The sequence below is a fragment of the Solenopsis invicta genome, chromosome 16 (genome assembly GCF_016802725.1).
Source record: "Solenopsis invicta isolate M01_SB chromosome 16, UNIL_Sinv_3.0, whole genome shotgun sequence".
NCBI classification, from domain to species: domain Eukaryota; kingdom Metazoa; phylum Arthropoda; class Insecta; order Hymenoptera; family Formicidae; genus Solenopsis; species Solenopsis invicta.
This window is the reverse complement of record NC_052679.1, coordinates 7022437-7044003: the sequence shown is the minus strand read 5'-3', so window position 1 is coordinate 7044003 and position 21567 is coordinate 7022437. Positions and strand designations below refer to the sequence as shown.

At 42.5% G+C, this 21567-nt stretch overlaps 1 protein-coding gene across 3 annotated transcripts in view; it reads right to left on the bottom strand.

Annotated features, from left to right (window-relative positions):
- Positions 1–5680: 5680 nt before the first annotated feature.
- Positions 5681–21567, bottom strand: part of LOC105204886 (leucine-rich repeat-containing protein 24) — a 130801-nt gene continuing 114914 nt past the window's right edge. For 2 of the 3 annotated variants that reach the window (XM_011174151.3, XM_011174154.3), the window contains exons 3-4: positions 12828–14066; positions 5681–12758 (exon numbers count right to left, since the gene is read on the bottom strand). In XM_011174151.3, the coding sequence (XP_011172453.1) occupies positions 11426–12758; positions 12828–13816 (2322 nt within the window). In that variant the 5' untranslated portion in view covers positions 13817–14066 and the 3' untranslated portion in view covers positions 5681–11425. Of the gene's footprint in view, positions 12759–12827; positions 14067–14240; positions 14534–21567 lie in introns of those variants that run through there. The other variant, XM_039458166.1, reaches the window with a different exon arrangement.

The following is a 21567-nucleotide window of genomic DNA, read 5'->3' as shown; positions in this document are numbered from 1 at the left end:
CTTCGTTGCGTCGGAAAAATCTTCCGCCGAACGAAGCCGGAGCCGGAGGGCGGCGGCGTTCGTAATTGAGTCCCACGAGCAACTCCGACCCGAGTCGCATAAGGGCGAAGCACTTGCACGTGCAATATACTCGCGTTCTAATTTCCCGCTCGCGACGTTACCTGGAATCAGTCGGTGGCATTTACGTCGAATCAGAGGGATGGGGAGGGAGGAGGGGCGGTGAAGGGACAAAAAGGAGAAAAGGGATTGCGGGAGTCGGTCCCCCGGCGATGGAGGAGGGAAACTTTGCATGCCGCGCCGTAAGGAGAGCACGGTTTAATTTCCTGTTTATAATTCGCGACATCGAAATCGCTTAAAATATTCGCGGTGAGGTCGAAGCGGATCGTCTGCTCTCTCCGACGAACTGGGGCAAATTTCTCACGAGAAGGAAAAAAATTCTATTGAGAGCAGGGATTAATAAATTTATTCTCCCACGCGCTTCGCTTGCCGCTCTCTCGCGCAATCGCCAATTTATTATCGTTATCGCAAACTGTGTCGCTAATTTTGAATGTATTTGTGCGCGCAATTTAAAAAATCTGTGTAAGGATTTTATAATTTCATCGAATTTTCACACTTTTATACATACGTATGTACGCATATATGAAAGCGTAAAAAATTTCTTGAGAGAGAGAGAGAGAGAGAGAGAGAGAGAGAGAGAGAGAAATATGTATATTCAGATCGCAGTTTATCTCATTATTGAAATTTACTCGGGACATTAAAGCGCCGTAACCGGCGGCGCTTTAATAACGCAATAATGACAGCAATACCATCACCATCAGTAAAGTTTCGAGCGAATTCGCTATTTGTTCGATCGTTTCGAAATGCGCTTGACTCGCTCCCGTGACGCATCCGGTGATCGTTGGAACGATCCGAGACGGTTCGAAACGACTCGATTCGCCGTCGAACGAGCGTCGATACAAGATTTCCGTCTCGGAGTTTTACGGCACCCGAACCCTTTCGCTACGAGCTATTTAACCTTTCAACCTCTTCACGGACGTTAAACCTCTGCTAACCGACATCCGGCGTGTCGGCCGACCGGAAGCAAACTGGTGTTTCTATCACGAGCAATCGTAATAGAATTGTTCGAGCTTCTCATTGGAGGGAAAAAAAAAGTCAATACGATTATTGGCTACTTGGCGGAAAGTAAGCGATTCTTTTTTTTTTTGTCTTTTCAATATTGCTCTCAAGTAACTCGAATGACACGTTCTGAATAAAGATGTACATTTTAACTAAATATGCTCCCTAACAGCACAAGATATCGAACGAATATTGTGATATTTTACAAATATACGCACGATATCGCGATATTGTACGAATGTTCGTACGATATCTGGAATATTCTAGAATATTCGTACGATATCTTGTGCTGTTAGGGGCTTCCTACCCTACAGATATTAAACAATTTCTCTAGGCAAATCATTAATTCATTGACGTAAAACTTTCAACAGTTTCTAATTGAGCAGATTCCTAATTTTATAGCGCTTTAATTTCACGCATACGTTATAGTAGAACGTATCGACTTTATCGGAATGTAATTTATTAAGTGTACCCGGGCAAGATTAAACAAACAACTAACTCTTACACGTCACGCCATTTCCGTTATAACCTCGTTTCCGTATGATGCTCGCGTTTACGTACCGCTTTTATGGCGCTCGCATTTAAAATCGCGACTTTAAATCGCAATTGTCACAGCCTCGCAGTTATAGGACGATCGGACAAGGCGCAGCGCGGCGCTTTACGTTCCGGATGGGTTGAAAGCTCACTTAGTTTTCGACTGCTCGATACAACGAACTCGGCCCCCAGCAGAGGTTTAATATCCGTAAAGAAAGATAGGGAGGTTAAATAGCTCGTGGCGACGGGGGACGAACGAGAGGGGGCGAGGGGGGCCATCGCGTCGGGGCTGTGCCGTAAAACTCGGCCGGCGTTTCCGCGTCGCCGAGAAATTATTACGGAAGGTTTCCAGTCGCGCCGCGTGGCCGAATTTTCTGCGAATCGCAGAAATTTTGATGCTCACATTAGTCCGACCTTTTTGCGTGCCATTAATATAATAAAATTCAGGTCTCCAGAAATGCTCGAAGTTTTGATCCCCGAAATTTTGTGGTCAACGACCAAATTACGTAGGTTCACGGTTCTTCCGAAAAATTTATGTATCACTCGCGTTCATTACGCTGAAATTTACAAACTTTAATGCAGATTAGCGACAGCCCATATTGGAGAGCGATGGCGTCCATTTGTCTAATCGCAAACCTGCCCGGTTATTTTTCCGTACCCGCGCGAAAAGAGTTGAACATATGTAGAGACACAAATTCGTAATTTTATGTTAACGCGAAGCAATTTAATGCGAATTTGAACGGTTATTGTAATTTTATTTGTTTACAAATTTGCATGCTGCCTTTATTGCACGTGCGAGAGACTCATATTCCGCGGAATAATGGATGAATATTGGAGGAGAGTAACAATGCGCGTATTGAGTCATAGTAAGCAATAATGAATTTTTTAATACCACTGGCTTGTTAATTATTTTCGAAACGCTTTTAATTATTCACAACACACGAATATAATGTTATTGTTACGCCCATTGTCGGAAATATAATTACGTTTTAAACCAGGCGGTTGATTTCTCGCAAATGATTATTTTTTTCTTCAACTAATTCCTATCTTTCGTCGCTCCCTTTTTTTTTCCTTGATTGGATGAAGCCAAACGAACCATGACGAGAGTCATTAAGTATTGCGAAACTCCCAGCGGTTTCCCCGCCATCGATCCAATTACTTCACTGAGTAATCGTCGTACTTTTTTTTGCGACTCGTCCTATTCGTCATTTGTCAGAATATTACATGGCCCGTTTGAACACGAGGGGAGGCAGGGCCTCCAACGCGACGGGAGTCGGATCTTACGGGAGCTGCGAGCTAGAGTCTCCAAGAAAGTTTCTTCAAATATGCGTGAATTCCCGAAAGAGAGCGAGACAGAGAAAAGGGGAGAGAGAGAGAGATCGAGTCTTCGGTGAAGGTAACGATCAAAAATTGTCCAATTATTTTCACGGTGCGCGGAAAGGAGTTTCGCGTGGCGCGCAACCCACGGAGACGATTCATCCTGCCGTGAAGAGCGTCGAAGTGAAAGATTATCGACTGCGCGAGTTTCGTGACATTTCTTCCCGAGTGAATTGCGCCGCGCCGCGTCGCGAGGTTCCGCAGCCCGTGAATTTCTATTTCTTTGCCACGTAAAATTTTTCCCGATAAAATAACGAAACAACAACAAGATGTATACGCGTTTCTTTAAATATGTAAATTTACCGAATGCCCGGCGGCGCGGCGGCTGTAGCGCTTCGCAAAATTGTCGCCGTGTCGCGGCCTGCGAATGTGTCGCTGTAACGCGCCCAGGATAAAGACGGTCGATTTAATTAAATAAAATTTTCATCGAGCAACAGACACCGCGCGCGAAATTTCAATATCGTAACTTGCGAGAGGCGAGAGCGTCGAAGCGAAAGAACATTGATTACAGCGGAGTTTCGTCGTGCTACGATGTCTCGCGACATTTTCCTACGGGCGCCGGGCGCCTTCCCTTCGCGATTCACAGTTGTAGATTTCATTTCCACGTCGTGAATTTTATTCCCGCAACTGAATTTTATTGCTATTATAAATTCTATTTTTGCGACTCACGAAAATATTTTCTCGAAATTGTGGAAAACGCAACGTACGCAAACGCGTATGGTATAATGCGCGCACGTGGCGCGCATACACGTAGGCTGGAAATATGTTTAAAAGCACGATGTGCACAATAAATGCTTTCATTACGAATGCGAAAGCAGTTATAATGGATTATTTCGCTATAAAATATTTGTTACGATTTAGCCTATTGGTTGTGAATTAAACTTTCAGTTGCATTAGCGGATGCACTCATATTATATACGCTAATATTATATGATAACATCTCTTTCAATAGCATGGTACTGCATTTGGTATATCCGTGTTGATAATTAAAACTCCACCCCGCGACGTTAATAAAACGTTGAATTCATCTCGCGGGAGAATTATACGAGATGGGTTCGTACGTGTCATCGATTAGTGTCGTTCGAGCGACAAATAATCGCACCGCGTGCAATACGACGCGCGCGTCGCTCTGGGTTTTAATAATTTCTCATTATCTCACTTTCGAAATCGTTTCTCTTCGTTTCCATGCAATCAAGCGTTGTTATTTAGGTCGCTTATCAAACCCTCTCCACGACAGCGTTCTATTAGTTATTTAGGTGGAATACAGAGCGATATTATTTTACTTCTTATCAAAGAGTAAGCATATTTTTCTTTCAGAGATCCCTGCCAAAAGAAAAAGATGCTTATTTTTTTTTTTTTTTACGGAAAATACTATCGTATCGATATGTAAGTATCTCGTCTATATGGAACATTCTGTGTACTAGACTTACCTGCGATCTATAGATACAGGCAGAAAACTTCTTATCTTCTTGTCTTAAGTTTCCACGGAGATCTTCCCGAGGAGATGCCGGATATAAGCTACTTTGTAGTTTTTCTTTGTAATGTCTACAGTCAAAAGTCCTCTATGCTTGGCGTGCAACCAGAAAAGTCTGATGTCTTTAAATGGCAATGGGTTAGATGGAAATCATGAAAATCATAGTACGTGAAGTTGAACAGCAAAAATATCTCGAATTATGCCCGTGTTTTCGAGTCGCTGCCATTTCTTTCCCAAATCTTTTTATTTTGCGGCCGCACTTCTCTCGAACGATTTCCTCCGCAAGTTGCGCGAGTTGCGAGCTGGGCCGTAACCTTTACGCGACCGCTTAAACATGTTGTTGAAATTATCTTATTATTTTATCGAATATAGTATCGTTACAAGATTGCACGCGCGTATGCGCCAACACGTAAAATTGTAAAAAACGAATTATAACAATTAAACAATTGTATCAATTGTGATTGACAAACGATTTACGTATTGATTATCAAATTAATTATCAAATCAGACATGTACGCACACTCTTTAAAATTTGCAATCAATGCATTGATGACGTAGATAAAATATCTTCGTGATTTAAAAATTGTAAAATTGCTTGTACATATCAATAAATCCATTTTCAAAGAAAATATGAGAGATTTGCAATAAGAAATGTAGAAATTGTAAAGAAATATTTCTCGTAATTCCGTGTCACTGTGACAGTCGGTGACCGAGATTTTTCTCGAAGGAGAACGCTTATATAATCCTCCAACAAAAACAGTGTGACTGCGTTTACACTCGGAGAGCTACGCGCGGCCTGACCTATACCGCGATTCAAGATACGTTTAATCATCGATCGTGTACACGGTAATCGATTTAAAGGAGGTCTCTGCGCCCTTAGCTATTTATTTTCTTACAAATTTAGAGATTACGTTGACAACTTAACAGTTAAAAGTTTGGTAACGCGTATTTACACGGAAGTTCCGGGCGACCTATTTTAAGTCGGGTCATTAAAAAGGAAGAGGCCTGACCTAAAGCCGGGTCAGGTCACCTACTAAGCGTTCACAGCAAGGGGCTTCAATAATTTAAAATCTAATTTGAGGTATAGGCCGCGGTCTAAATGCATTTGGCTGCAAACGTGGCCAAACGGCAGAAACGGGAATGGGAATGCGATACGTAAGTAAACGTCAAAGAACAAGATTTTTAATACAAAAGCTATCTTTATTCCTTTAATCTCATATCAGTCGTGAAAAATCCTTCGCTACATCCAAAGTACATACGACATGTGCAGAATCGAATACATTACGTTATACACGGTAATACAAATCGTATTGCTCAATCGTTCGGAACATCACGTGTACCTGAAACTGTGCGTGCGCGCGCGCGTGTGTGTGTGTGTGTGTGTGCGCGTGCGTGTGTGTCAGATTGTGTATATGTATGTTTTCGTATAAGTGTAAGTACGTAAATAAGTGTATATGTGCGTCTGTCCATATATGCAAGATTGTGCTGTGAGCGTCGGAGAGCCGTAACTCTTCGCGGGAATTTTATGGTCGAGAAAAGGAGGGTGGTGGTTTACGTGGGAAGAGGAAGGTGGAGTGGCAGGATGGGTGGATTCGAAGGAGATCGATTCGAATGTGGCTTTGGCCCTCATTTTCTCATGTATACTTAATGTTATTTCTTTCTCTGTCTGTATCTCTCTTTCTCTCTCTCTCCCTCTCTCGCCTTTCGCTATCTTCCTGTCATATACACTCTCTCCTGATCGATCTTGCAACATGAAAATTCATTGACCTCATCTATAAAATTTTTTTCTTTAAAAACACGCTATAAAAATAGCGAATAAACAAGATCGGTCCATCTGCACATTGTCTCTGCTTCGCGGCTAGCTTTCGATCTCCCGAAACGAGTGTTTCCATAGGAGAGATTTAAATGTTGAACATTCAAACATGTGAAAATGTAACAAATAAGTATTATAATGTCCAATAGGGCGTTCCAAGGGCCCCGAAGGGACATTTTCCATTTAAGCAAGCAACCCTGCCGCCCTGCCGCCCTGCCGCCCTGCCGTCCTGCCGTCCTGCCATCGCTGCCCTTAACTTCTAACTGATTCGACGTGCATATCCGACGGATGGAGTTACCATGGAGTTTCGTCGAGCAGCTGATTAATGCATCGACGTGTGATTACATTTACCGGAAAGCATCGTAGCAGCACGTTGTGAATGCGAGAGAAGTTAATAGAACGGGGGTTGCCTTCCTCGCGAGATTTTCCCTAGCGCGAATGTTTCACTGCGCGAGAGTCGGTGAGAGGAAAGCCGATTAATATTCACGACCGATCTCGGCACGCTAAGCCTTTATACGATGAAATTCCGCGCGTATGATTTCCTTGCGAAATTTAATTTGACTGATTTATCAGAGCGGAATTTTGTAGCTTTCCCATCTGCACCGAAAATATTAAAAATCGCGAAAGTCATTGGAACAATTGAGAATTGTCTCTACGAAAAGATAACTCCCGTTCGTATAATTTCCTCTTATGAAATACATTTCGAAAAATGTATCTCGTGTCTCCGCGGATTCTCGAGGAAAATCCGGAAAAGCTTTCCATCGTGTTTTCACAAAAAAAAAAAAAAAAAAAAATGAGAAGCGGAATCGTTACCGAGCAAGCGGCCGCGGTTATAATTAGCGCGCGCAGGCGAAAAGGAATAAATAAGAAGTAAAAAGGGATCGATAGAAAAAGAGGAGTGCATTTAACTCAGACGAGCCACAAACCAGCGAATGCAATATCGCCCGCGAGCAAGATCGTTAAACTTTACTAGTGTTTTTCTTGTTCCCGTTTAACCGCTCGTTCGTCAATTCAACGAAAATAAATACACACGAAGAAGGAAGCGACAGATTGCGATGATAAATTTTTATCTGCGAAAAAACGAATCACTGAAAGCACGGCGTCGAAGTAAAAGCTTAAAAAAAAAATAAACTTTCTGGTTGAATTTTTTTTTTTCGCAAAAAAGGAATTGTTTCGAATGTGTTGAATTTTTATTTTTCTTTCACCACAGATTTTAATCGATGCGAATAAATATGTATGAAGCGTCTAAAGAGAGAGGTCTATGAACAATTTTTACCTATGAAAGATACAATCTCAAAAAAATCACTTCTCTTTCAAAGGCGTAAATTCATCCGTTTCTCGTGTAAGTAAAATCCGTTTCTAACGTTTCTCATGTAAACTGAAATAATTATTTTTAAAAGATTCTCCTTAAGGAAGTACATTACATTTCCTCGCGCAATTTAACTCGATTTAACGATGTTGTTTATTTAACTACAAGCGAGATCTTTTAAGGAAATCCTTAAAGGTGGTTCTTTAAGGAAATGGTGATTGCACGAAACGTTACGCGTTTTCTAATTATTTAATTTTTCAAATACTTCTCGGCCCTTAAAACGCAATACGTAAATACCCAAGCAATATTTTATTTTCTCTCTTTCGTAAGTTTGAGACAAATATAAAGATTAATAAGAAATCAAAAAGAACATTTAATATAATATGACGAGTTTCCTTTTTTTTCAAAATAAATTTGTCGAAGGAACTGTAACAATTTGTACCAAATTCAAACTTGACTGAAAGTTAATGGTTCTAAACGCTACATTTCTGCTGCATTTTTACCAGAAACATGGCCTAATAGAGTCTACCCATTCACGGGAAAATTAATCGAGATTCGCAAAATTGACCGCGCGTGTTGAAGTTATTCTCGTTGGCAAGCTCGTTTAAAAAGTTTCTAATTAAATGAAACGATGAATGTAGAACTCCTTTCACAGAATTTCGTCAGTGTGTAAAATAATGTTCACAGCTCCATATAACTCGAATTTCGAAAGTTGACGTCGTCGAAAATACATACAATCAGATTTAAATGTATCTCTTATTACTTGCAATTTTAAAACTTTTTTATAATTGTCTTTCATTCACAACACATTAACTTTTGTACGGTTATACTTCAAAGAAAATATAACAATTTTAAATTAAACTATTTGTTAATTATAAAACCCCATTTTATGAATTTACTTGCAATAATGCTAAATATTAAATTCAAAACGTGAAATTTTAACTGACTAGAAACAAACCGTTTTTTAATTTCCTAGCGTAATAAGAATTCCTCTTTACTCCTTGTTTCAAACATTTTCCTTTTGCCTGAAATTTCTCAAAATGTAAATAAATTACTTGCCCCCGGAACAAGATGAAATATTGTTATATACGAAACTCATAGGCGAAGACAAATTTCGAGTTACCTCGACGGCGAAGCTTAAAGGACACAGGCAGTATTCTATATCCTTGCGAGTCGCCAGACTGGAAGGCAAACACTGTTCATCCGTGAATCGCGTCGTGATTACGGCAACGGAAAGGAAACCAGTTTCCTCGTCGCCGGGTACTTCTGACGATGAAAGGACCCTCTAGGACTCGACGCTTTCTCGCGACGCATTCTTCCGTCACATCCGGCGCCACCTTGCAGTTATGATAATTTGTCATCAACTCATCAGTCTTTTCTGAATAGTTGAAATTCGTCAGTTTGCACAGATATTACATTTAGAAATTTTTCTTGTTGTTGTAGAAACAATGTTAACTCATTTTCATCCCGCTGCACGTCTACCGACTGTACACCGATCGATTTTATCTGAGAGGGCGAAGCCAGCTCGAATCGCAATCTCGAAGACACCTTTAAAAAATAACTACTTTCACCGATTTTTTGTCGTTTAGTGGGTTTTTTTTTTTTTTTTTTTTTTAAGTGTCGCATCATATAATATGTATATATCTATTCGTGTGTATATATATATTTATTTATTTATATTATATATATACGTGTATTTATATATAGATATACGGGACGTTCTAGAAGAATATACCATATCGAGGAGCTGGAATTAACTTGTAAAATTTTTGCAGCAAAATAAATGGTTTAACTATGATTGAGTATAAATAAAACAAAAACTGTTTAAATGAACCATAATTCTTGATATTTCCGATAAATAAAATTCAATATCGAAATTTGTTTTAACTCTCGAGATTTTTAAGATAAAACTTTTAAGATAAAATAAGCTCACTTAAAAAAATTTCTCGCTCCGATCAAATTCTGGTATACGCCGTTTTCAGAACATCCTGTACGTTCAACGGTCTCTGTACATCAGGTCGAGCGCCATCGCGGCGCTCCTAATCTCGCACAATTCGCCAGTCTTAAACACCAAGTTAACATTATTATCACTACAGCAGAATCGCTACAGTTGCGTCTCCGCCTTGAAACGCCAGGAGAATGTTCATTAGAAACGAATGACACACTTATTCCATGAGTCTAAAACAAAGTGCTATTGGGAGGAGTGCAAAAATGGCTTGAGCAGATTTCCGAGTCACGAGTATCCCGTATTACGTGTAGTGGGACGTTATAACGCTGTCGTCGGCTTTAAACAATATCGGAGTAATCCAAGAGCCATTAAGAATGATCGAAGCGACCACGTCACGTTCTAAAGAAATAGCAAATAACAAAGTTTACATTTCATCGATATAATAATAATTCTGCAAAAGAAATAAATTTGTTAAAATCGTGTCTCACTCGTGACACACGCGAATAACGTATAAACGTTTTCAAATATTCATAACGTTTATAATTAAAAAAAGGATAAAGTCTCCTTTTATTACTATTTTACATTCATATCGCTCTCCTGCAATCAGTTTTATCGCGAACTTGGTCGGTCGCGGGATCAACATGAACAATTAAATTTAATTAATTTCACATTTCCATAGCGGACCCCGCCGTTGGAGGAGCCGTTTTGAGCACCAGTCACGTTCTCGCTCACGATGCTGAAAGCGCGCCTTCGGGGGTCCATGAGGCGCGTTTCACTCGATCGAGTCCGCCAAACATTTATCTATCACTTTAAGGATCAGTCACGCCATCTTGGTTCCTTTTCAACGCGACCGAACGTTTCTCCTTGGATCGCGTCCAAAAGACGTCGTCGTATTTCACAAGCGCGACACGCCGTTTAAATAAATCCGGCCGCCATCTTGGGTGTCCGAAAAAGCACTCTCCGCATTTAAACGCGATCCGCGTAAATTTTTCGGAGTCGATTTCCTTCGAATACGCGAACGCAAGAATCACCGCGTTCCATCGTCCCTCCCGACTCTGACGAGAACTGCGCGCACCGCAGCGACATTCGAGACGTGTCTTCTGATTAATCTATTACGTCTCCGCCGCCAGGACGAGTCCTTTGTTCGTGCCGTCTCGGGTGGCCCTGTTCCGCCAATCACATCCTGGACCCTGTTATTCTCCGCGAATTAATCTGACAGCATGACGAGGACAGATTTCCTCCTTCATGCTGATATCTCGTTGTTCGTTTAGATCTTGATGCTTGATACGCATGGAAGGAGATTATAAAAATTATTCGCAAATTCTTATGCAAATGTAAATGTCGTTATTCTGTCTGCTGAATCAATATGTTGAGCAAAAAGAATCGAGGACAGATCTTTCTCCTTGCCCTGTATTATAATTTCGTCATTTCGGTGAATTTCGGTCAAATATTTGTGTGACATGTAGAAACTCTTGAAATTAAATCTCTGTTTGAAGATTAAATTTTTTTGCCAAAGATCGAGCGATAAAAAATAAACGCATCTTATGATACATCTTGAAGAAAGTACGATATCATTAAAATACTATCTTCCATTTTCCAAATTTCAAAAAAGTAAATAAATAAATAAAAACTTAGTTGTGGACATTTTCCACAAAAAAAAATCCATCTTCTTTTTCCAAGACGGATCGAGTAAATAAAAACTAAGAACAAATTCGGGGAAAGCAAATGGCGCAACACATTAATTTGATTCACAATAGAGCCAGGATGTATATATTTCCCGCGCTTCTCAGATCCTCAGATCCTCAGATCCTCAAATTGTCCGATAATCGCGAACTATCGTTCGCTTCGCATTCTTCAGACATCCATTGCGTCTCCCACGTAGCCTTCGTCGGGGCTTTCCGGATGATTCGGTGGTTGGAGTTCCTCCGCTCTCGCAGCAGCCGCGGCTGCGGCCTCGCGAGCGGTTTTGCCGAGCAGGGATCGTGGCGACAGCGGAGTGGTTTCACCTCTGTAAGCCGCTGGGGGTGACGGTATAAAGGGTACATCTGGGAAAACGGCGACCGGCGAGACTGGCGATTGAATGGGCAGCTGCTGCTGAATCGGTTGCTCGACCGGTTGAATTGGTAGTGGTGGTTGTATCGTTTGCGGTTGCGACTGTTGCTGCTGCTGCTGTTGTTGCTGTTGATGTTGATGCTGATGCTGATGCTGATGCTGGTGTTGATTATGATGCTGATGCATCGGGTAGGGATAACCCTCAGCGGTGTACCTGGCGTCGGTTCGCGATAAAATGGGATCGTATCCCGGTGATCTTGCGAGGAATTCGGCCTCGCGCGAATATCTGGCCGCTGGCGCGGCTGCTGAGCCTGGCTCCGACAAACGTGTCCGGAGCCTGGGCAGAGTACTGGCGGTGCTAAAGGTGATTTTGGGCAAGCCAAAATTGAGCGGGTAGCCATCCTGATCCAGGTAACTCAACTGGGGCAGAACTGGCGGCGGTCGTAAATCAGGCTGCAGCGGATAACCCGAGTCGTATTCTAGAATCTGTCGATCGACGCCGCCGACGCGCTGATGATGCCGCCCATACAGTTGACCGTAACCCACCTCGGTGTTCTCGGGCACTTCGTTAATCAGATCGGGTTCGGTCAGGTACTTGGCTACCGGACTCGCCACTGGATACGCGTCCCGATCCAGGAGATTGTTCCTGGTGTGTTCACGGTGTTCCAAAGTGGCCGCACGGTTGATCTCGCGTTCGGTATACGAGACCATTTGCTGATGTTCGAGATTGCCGATCAAGCTACCGTTACCTTTTCGGCAGGCGCTGCTGGTGGTGTCCTTCGTGATTGGCAGCACCGACTTGCTCTGCGTCACCAACGCCTTCGAATTGCGCTTTCGGTCGCGACGTCGCTTTCTCGCGCAGTATATCACGCTACCTATCAAACAGCCCAGTGCCAGAAGAGTGCCTACCAACGCTCCCGCGACAATCGCGGCCACGTAACCAGAGGCAGGATTGTCGGAGGGTGGCTCCACGGTGGGTTTCTCGCGAAAGAGTACGCGGAGAGAGAGATTTGCCACCGCCGAACCCGCGCTGTTCTCCGCGATACAGCTGTACGTGCCTTCGTCGAGTGACTCCACCGAGTAGAGGAATAGCGTGCTGCTCATGTTGGTCCCGCCTCGTTGTCGATAGACACATCTGGAATAGACGCAGAGAAATGATGCGGAGAGACGTGGACAAAGTTTTGTTAAAATTCTACTCGCTTACCTTGGAAACGTAGAAATACTGCTGACTACGGAATTGTTTTCGTGCTGCAGCTCGCACGGTTCTCCATTGAACCACCAAGTGACCTTGGCGGTCGGAACCGCGTGAACGTCGCATTTCAAAGTGATATTCTCGTCCTCGTAGATTTCCAAATGATCTTGAAGATCGATACGCGGGAGGCAGGCTAATTCGTTGACCTTGAGACTCTTGATTTGCTTGCCGCGCAATCTCGCCGGGGAATCGCAGACGGGTTCGGACGTCTGCGGCGCTGCGGGAGCCGATTCCTTTAGCCAAGCCTGCATTACTCTCAACCTACAGTCGCACTGCCACGGATTGTTGTGGAGAGTCAATCCCCTGAGATTTCCACCCAGTGGCAAAGTGTGATCTGGCACGTGAGTGAGTCGATTGCCGTCCAGCTGAAGCCACTCGAGCGACTGGAGGCCCTCGAAAGCGTTCTGCTCGATAACCTCTATCGCGCACTTGCTGATCTCTAAATTAGTCAGATGCGCCAGACGAAGAAACGCGCCTTGGCGAATCTCCCTAATTGGATTCCCATTCAACAGAAGCTTCATCAGACTTGGATAGGAGGCGAACGTGTCCGTGGGCACCTCATCGATTTTGTTCTCGGATAGATCGAGGTCCACTAGGCCGACCAGTCCGACGAACGCTTCGGAGGCAATGCGACTGATTTGAGATTTGCTCAGATAGAGCCGCTGAAGGTTGATCAAACCAAGGGCGCGGAAGCATTCCGGTGGTAGGTTGACCAGATGATTGCCTGACAGGTCGAGCACCTGCGTCTCCTCTCGAGCACCCTGCGGTAATCCCTTGAGACCGCGATTTGCGCACTCGACCCATTCCTTCCCGCCCTTCCACTTGCACGCGCACATGCTCGGGCAACCCTCCGCCGCGTTTGTTCCCCAAGATAATAGCAGCAACATCGTGCTAAGGAGGGCAGCCCTCCGCCGCCGCCAGACTCGTACGATAGAGCACATGGTGCTCTCTCATCGGGCGACAAACCCGCCCGTTTTCTTCCTCGTTCTCTCTGCTCTGCTCCGCTCTGCTCAGCTCTGCTCCTCGAATCCCTCCGTTCTATCGCATTTTTCGCTGACCCACCACCACCACGCGCGCTGACCCTTCAGCAACGCTGAAGGGAGACTGCGGTGCTTCGATCGAGTCGATGCGGAGGTGAGTGCGCGACTGTTCGCGAGGTCATCAGCTCGCGAAATACCGAGAGGCGGATCTCTGCAACAATAAGATGAACGAGCCGATGAATTACGGTGCACTTTGGATTACGATGTGATAAATGGTTAAAAGTAGACAAGCTCGAGCCCCGAATAACTCGCCGAAAACGCGGATAACGGCCATGATCGCGAATTCGCGGACTGAGTAATTTTGCTAAATCAAAAATTAACTCACCAGTAGATCCGAGTGGTTCAATCTCAAGGGCTCACGCTCGTGATAGTGACGTATTATCTCGTGAGAGTTAATCGTTCAAGAGAGCCATTTTTTCATGTAAAATTTTTATCACCTTCGTGTACCGCAATCGATTACGGGATTTTGCTCTCTCAAGGGTTTTCCCGCGAACGGAAAGACTATTAGAGTCCTCCGGCTGGATCAGGACTTTGCTCATCTAAGAAAGTCTCGTGGAAAAACAGCCACCATCGCGGCATGGAAACTGCCGAATCCTCAGTAGGTTATCCCCGAGGGTTTTCAGCGTAGCGCGAGGGCAAGGGCAGGAGGGGGCGGGTGGGGGTGGGGGGGGTGCATGCAGAGTGCACAGAGCGCAGGTTGAGAGCGGATAATAAATTCCATGAAGAGGGTGTATATCCCGGAGAGGAGGCGAGGATGTCGCGAGGAGAAACACTCCCGATATCAGGATATCGGAATATCGAGCGCGTTCGTGCAGCGCGGCATGCAAACCTTCCTACTCCTCTCGTGGCTTTATCGGAGAGATGCCCGGTAAGAGGAAGCCTTTCTCCGTCGAGGAATGCGAAGGGAAGAGGCCTGAAGGATATTGCCGATCTCGTACATTTCGAATCCAATATCAACTGACCCTCGTCGTAGCCGCCGCCGCGTGAGTTGCAATTTTTTTTCTCCCGGCTCTTTAAAATCGCCGTCGTGAGCGGCATTCGAAAACGCAAACCGCGCAGATACCATCTTGACGCTCTCGCTCGGCAATTCACGTAATATCACGTGTTGCATATCATTTATATTATCGAACCAAGTATTTCTACCTATATTTATTATTATCCACTCGAGTTTAATTGGAATTATGTATCGCAATACTTTTGTACACGGTATCGTGAATATATGTTCCAATACAGAGATAAAATTTTAACATTAAATTGAAAGGATATCTACATACTTTCCAATTTATACATGCAAAATTTGTTACAATATATAATGCGTATTGAAGATATGTACATATGTGTGTAATATATATGTTGTATAATTATAAGAGCAGTGGTTTTCAAAATTTAAACCCATTCTGTATGTAAATGTAAGCCGAAATTATGCAGTTATTTCGTCGGATCACGTTCTTTTCAATACGCGCTCGCAAATTATTGCAGCTTCTTGCCTCTATGCATACCTGATGCCGTGTAAACGCAAACTCGCATAAATGGCGAAGCAATGCGCACGGAAAATTGTGAGAAGACATAAAGAACGACGGGAGAATGCGACACGGAAGATTCATTCTTTCGTTCCTTCGTTCCGCTTCTCCGCTACTCGCCTACGGAATCGCGGACTCGTTTAGCCGGTAAACGTTTTCATCGGGATGCGAATTGTCGAACCCGGAGGGTTTGGTTGAAAATAACACCCGGTAAACCGCCGGCGTTCGCTTTTGGGTGCGCGAAGGCGCTCCTTTAAAAATTGCGCCGGCGTCTCGCGACTGGCAGTAAATATCGAATGCGAAACGACGGAATACGCTTCTTTTTCCATTTCTCGAAATGGAAATAAGGACTGAAAATGAAAAAGTCAAGTATCGGGCGAAGACTCGGGAAGATACGCATTTTAACTTTTCAACGTTTCTCTACGAATGAAAAAATTTCATATTTTATATCAACTTACTTTCGCGAGAAATAACTCGCTTCTCATTTCAACTTCGATAAAAGGACAATTTGTTTCCGGGGGGAGGAGGGAGGAGGGAAGCGTGCCGTTTTAAGAGATTTTTAAAAACGGGTTAAATGACATCTTCGATCATTAAAATCGCAATGATAATGTCGCGATTAAATTCAGCGATCATGCCAATTCGAGGTATCTCGTTAATTATCGCTACCATCGTGGCGAGAGGAGGAAATTCTCTCGACGGCAAAATGGGAAGAAATACTTTCCGCGAAATGGAAACGAGGCGAAAGAGACGGCGAGCTAAACGGCGCTGAAAGCATTCATCGGAGATGGTGGATCGTCATTTTGAATGTTATGACTGTTATCAGCAGAGGAATAATACATTTGTGACAGTTCAGACGCGCCACCTTAAAAAACGTGAATTGAAATCTCGAGATGTTCCCTTATGTTTCGGACGGTGTGAAGTTAGCACCCCAACATTAGTTCTCGAGAGTTCTGATTAGAGTTCTAGCCTCCTTTTGAAGAGTATAGGAGTATTCTTCAATTTATAAAAAGAGTTCTGACGATTAACGCTGTTAAAATAATATTTAAAGAACGAGGTACTAACTTCACACCCGACTTTATAATCAAGAATAGTTCTGAATAGCTCATTTGATGTGTTTTGACGAGTACTAGAGTTCCTTATATGAGAAACAATTTTTTTTAATTTTTTAAATAAAAAAATGTTAAAAAAAAATAATATCGAATCCAAAAAGTTCTGAATAGCGCGTTTGCTTCCTTTCGATGAGATCTAGAGTTCCTGATAAGTAAAAATTATTAAATCTATATAATTATTTAAAAAATTACCATCAAAAGTAACAAAAACACCTTGTTTTTTAAATATTATTTTAACAGTGTTAATCGCCAGGATTCTTTTTATAAATTCAAGAATACTCCTATACTCTTCTAAAGGAAGCTAGAACTCTAATCAGAACTCTCGAGAACTAATGTTGGGGTGCTAACTTCACACCGCCCATGTTTCGTTAATGTGCACGAGACGAGGTGGAAACGATAATCGCTAGCCAAAGCGGTTACTCCTGCAAATTTCTTCATAGTAGATAAATTGGAAATTTTTAATGATACTGACATTAGCACATTAATTACAGAACATTCCGAGCGTTATAAATCATTATTAAATAATTAAAATGCAAATAATCACAATATATCAATTTTAACAATTATTGCAACTATTGTACGATTATACCGTGACATTTACGACTAATGAATAGTCGAGCGACTATCGATTATGACAGCGTATCTCTCTCATTGTCACAGAGAACCGTCACATCACGTGTGAAACACGGCGGGGATAATTTAATTGACATCGACCTCCGTTTAATTACCGAGAAACAATGGTGTTGCGCGACAAAAAGAGAACAGACGATGAGAAATAGGGAGATGGGGGGGAGAACGCAAGCAAAAATATTTCTTAAAAGTTACTCGAATCGTGTACAAAAATTTCGAAACCGGATACTACTTTTTAATCCGCCTCCGGTATCCTCGTCTTCTTCGACTTACGGGAAGCGGCACAAAGCCACAAGGACGAGAATTTCCGCCAATCCCTTCATCGATCCTCTCCAACCAACCGAGAACATGAACTTTTCAGCCCGGATAGATAGATAACGTTCAATTACTTGTTTAGACATGTTGGGAAATCAATTTATCGATAATTAGATTAATAATCAGGGGAACGATAAAAAGAATAAAAATGTTTATACAGATGCTTCGACGTATTTTATACCTCCGAGAGTAATTCCTAATAGCTGCACTGTTTTCATTTCATAAACGCTTTAAGACGTAGAAATTGTACAACTCAATCTAATAATGTAATAGACTTTGAGATATTGAGTATTATATAAGAGAATACAACGAGTGAAAGAAAATTGTGATATCTAGTGCGCGATTGTGTCTTAAAGTTCCTCTTCCGTCTCCTCGAGCATGTTCGGAGCCCCCTTCGCTCTCTTATTCTTGCCTCTTCAGACGAGGTAGAGGCAAGCAGTCTTTGGTACCTTCATTCTCGACTTACAGCGCGACTTACAAAGGCTCGAGATCGAGTGGGCGAGTATCGAGAACAGCCCCTTCCTAACTCAACCTCATGAAAGTAAGTTAGCAGCTAGGTAAATTCATCGATACAATTACTAGATATTGTTCAGAATTGCATAAGGAAAAAGATTCAGATGGAATACGCGGAATGCGCTCTACGTCCTTTGTCACGATGCGCATCCATCGCAGCAAACGTTCTTGAAAAAGCGTTCTGCTATTAAAGGATATTATGGATATTTTCGAAAATAGTATAATAAAATATTTCAGGATTATATTGTAGAATATATGTACTAGTTTCTGAGATTTTATGAATTACAAGACATTTCGTACGATATATTCGATGCATGAGTAACCGTGCGCTGTTACGAACAATTATGTAGTTATCTTTCCTTTAAATTGTGAAAATATTCCGACCTTTCCGCTGTTAAAGCACCAGCCACGTTAATTCAATTAACTACGATTCGCTTTTATCCCTTTGAGAATAGTGGGAAGAAGCAGCACACAACGATAGAGAATTGTACTTTAATATCATTCGAATCCGACCTAATCGATCCTTCGAGAATATCAGACTCGGAAGAGACTTTATCCTTAGTTTACAATGTAATAATAGTCTGTGATAATACAGAGGGAAAAGATAAAGTCATATTCTAGACGCGTTAAGCATATCATTCAGTTAACTTATTTAATGTTTATCTTCCAGTTTCGTAATTTGAATCAAAAGCTTACGTAACGGCGCACAACTTGGATTATATTTATATTATATCGCGAATGTTATAGATGTATAATACGTTTTGTACGCGAAACGTTACATGTTATTTCATTAAAAAAAATAATAAAGGAATATTTCATACTTTTTTTATATTGTTTTTCCTGGCCTTAATGTAATAACGTCCATCAGGTGATGCGAGAGGTGTGCATATCGAAAAACAGAATTTTTTTTTCCTCTTTCTTCGTTAACACGAAGCCTCTTCAACCAAGTGTAGAGTTACCAAACGATCGATCAGTAGCAAATCGAACGATGAATTTGATCCTTACCTCCCATTTTCACCCTTCCTTTTGTAGCGACCCTTCTCCAAGCTCGCGGACACATTTCTCCCTCGCTTTGACAGATCCCTGTTAGGTAAACACAAATTTCCAGCATGGAAAATTCTACTAAATTTGGGGACAGCACTGAACCCTCGTTGTGACAAGATACGGGAGATAAAAGACTTGCAGCTCTTGTCTCCTTTTTATCGAATTTATTTATTAAAGGGAGCCCTTTTTGTCTCTTTCATGTTATTTTATTTACTTTCTATATATAATAGCCACGTAGTCCATATTACATAATTGCATTGTTTTCAAAGATATATCTTTCATAATTTATCGATCTCTTGAAATATCGACAAATCCTCTTTTTCAGTCGGTCCAACAAATCAGACTTCAAATGCAGCTCGGGATACAATCACATTCTGATTTCCATTTCTGGTTGAACACTCTCCACCATGGGAATCGACGGCCGAAATAACGCGCGGCGATATTTTTTTTCAGCTCGCTCCGGCGGAGCACAAAATTACCGAATACCGTAATCGATGCGCCGCGAAAACCCGTCCGACTTTTTCCACCGTCTTTCCACTGAGAGAGATCTGGAAAGTAACGATCCCGAGGCGCCGCGACGAGCACCGTCTATTTTTCTTCCTTCCGCGAAGTCGGGAAATAAAGGGCCAAATGCCTCGTCGACGACAAGCCGCCGATAATGTCCGCAAACGCGAACCAAGCGACGGATACCCGTGTAATAAATCACAAATATACAGACTGATCCAAGAGTGGAAAAAGTCGCGTATTTTCTCCAATTCGCGGACTACAGAAATCAAACTGACCAGAACGACGATAACATTCGCCGGCGAACCTGACGACCGAGTTTATCGCTTATAAAAAAGAAAAAGTTGTTAAAAACTTGAAAAAGTTGAGTCTTCAAACTATGAAAACGCGAGAAAACTTCCATTTCAATTTCAAATCGATTTAACTGAAATAAAAAAAAAAAAAGAAAAGAAATCTTCAGTTTGAAACGTGATTATCAGAATGTTTAATAAAATTATGCAATGTTACAGGGAGGGGGGGGGGAGAAAAAAAAATGACATTTCGTCATCGATGTCAGAGAGTTATTGCTGAGTTATTACTGAGAACACGATGTGACATGGCTACCGCAAAATTGAACAAGACCTCAAACTAATGCCAATGTGAATTATTAGTTAATTGTTTTGAAAACGTCGTTCGTTAGAGATAGTGCGCTGGCATTGCAACCGCGTTCGAATGTGCCTTGCAAATAGGCATTATGTTACAGCCGTAATTACACTAATAACTAATAGAGATAATAGCGCGTCGCTAATTTTGTCGTTATTTACTGGTAGGTAACAACAACCGTCGCGCTGAATCGTTGTCGTCGTCAACGTCGTCGTGAACTGATATTTCGTTTAAATTAAAATTAAACCACTAATTGCCACGAAATTGCAAATAAATATTCCCCTTCCTTCGTATATAACGCATCGATAAATGCGCGCCTCGCAGAATGTTCATAAACATGAATAACCGTCGTGAAATTAGCGTTTTGAAATGGAAGTGAAATAGTTGTGCACATCCGAGTGATTTAACATTATGATGTGAAATTTACGATTTAATATTACGGTATAAATTTTAAATTTTACACAACGCTGTAAATTCTGATTTTATCGTATATTAAAAACATCCGATTTTTTGGTAAAAATTAGAGGAAAGGCAAGCGGAATGCAGTTTTTACGAATTCGCAAACAGAGACTCGGATTTAATACACCTATTTAATTTAGATACGCAATTTTTCATGAATATGAAGAAACTGATTTTACGTTAAAGTACCCCCATAAATCATCCCTCTCTCCGTCCCTCGGACCCGTGGAGTCTCGGAGCCGTCTTCTCGCGATCTTATTTGGGTGATCAAAAGCGGACGCGTGACATCCGGGGGCAATCACTTTTAACGGGGACTCGCTCCGTCGAGCCATGAAATTACTGAATCATCATTGGACCGTCCTTTGCCTTTGCGGCTACTGGTCCAGAGAAAGGGTCTGCAGTAGCACCGCGAGGTCGACGCATTTCCCTATTACGTGCGTCGTTGGTCCCTTCCGCGAGCTGAATCGCCAAGCAGCGACAGCGACATCGGCGACGGCGACGGCGACGACGATGACGACGACAGCGGCGACGCTTGACATAGCTCGACGTTAAGCCGACGGCGGATATCGTCGACGTCTGAAAATTCGCGCGGACGTAACTCGCTGCGGAATCTGCCATCGGGCGGAGCTTACGAGATTTAATGCGCCCGTTAGTCGGCGTAGATGCAATTTAATCTGACCCGCCAGCGGTTGCGCCGTGAGAGCTAAGCACGGATCATAAAATGATGAAATGTGTCCCTTTCTCAGTCCCTATCTCCCTCTCTCTCTCTCTCTCTCTCTCTCTCTCTCTCTCTCTCTCTCTCTCTCTGTCTCTCTTTCTCCCCTTATTTTGCGCAAGAGATCGATTCGAAACTACCCTCGGAAATACATGGGAAAAACGGATATCGTTTCTAATAATCCAGACCTTTCCAGACGTA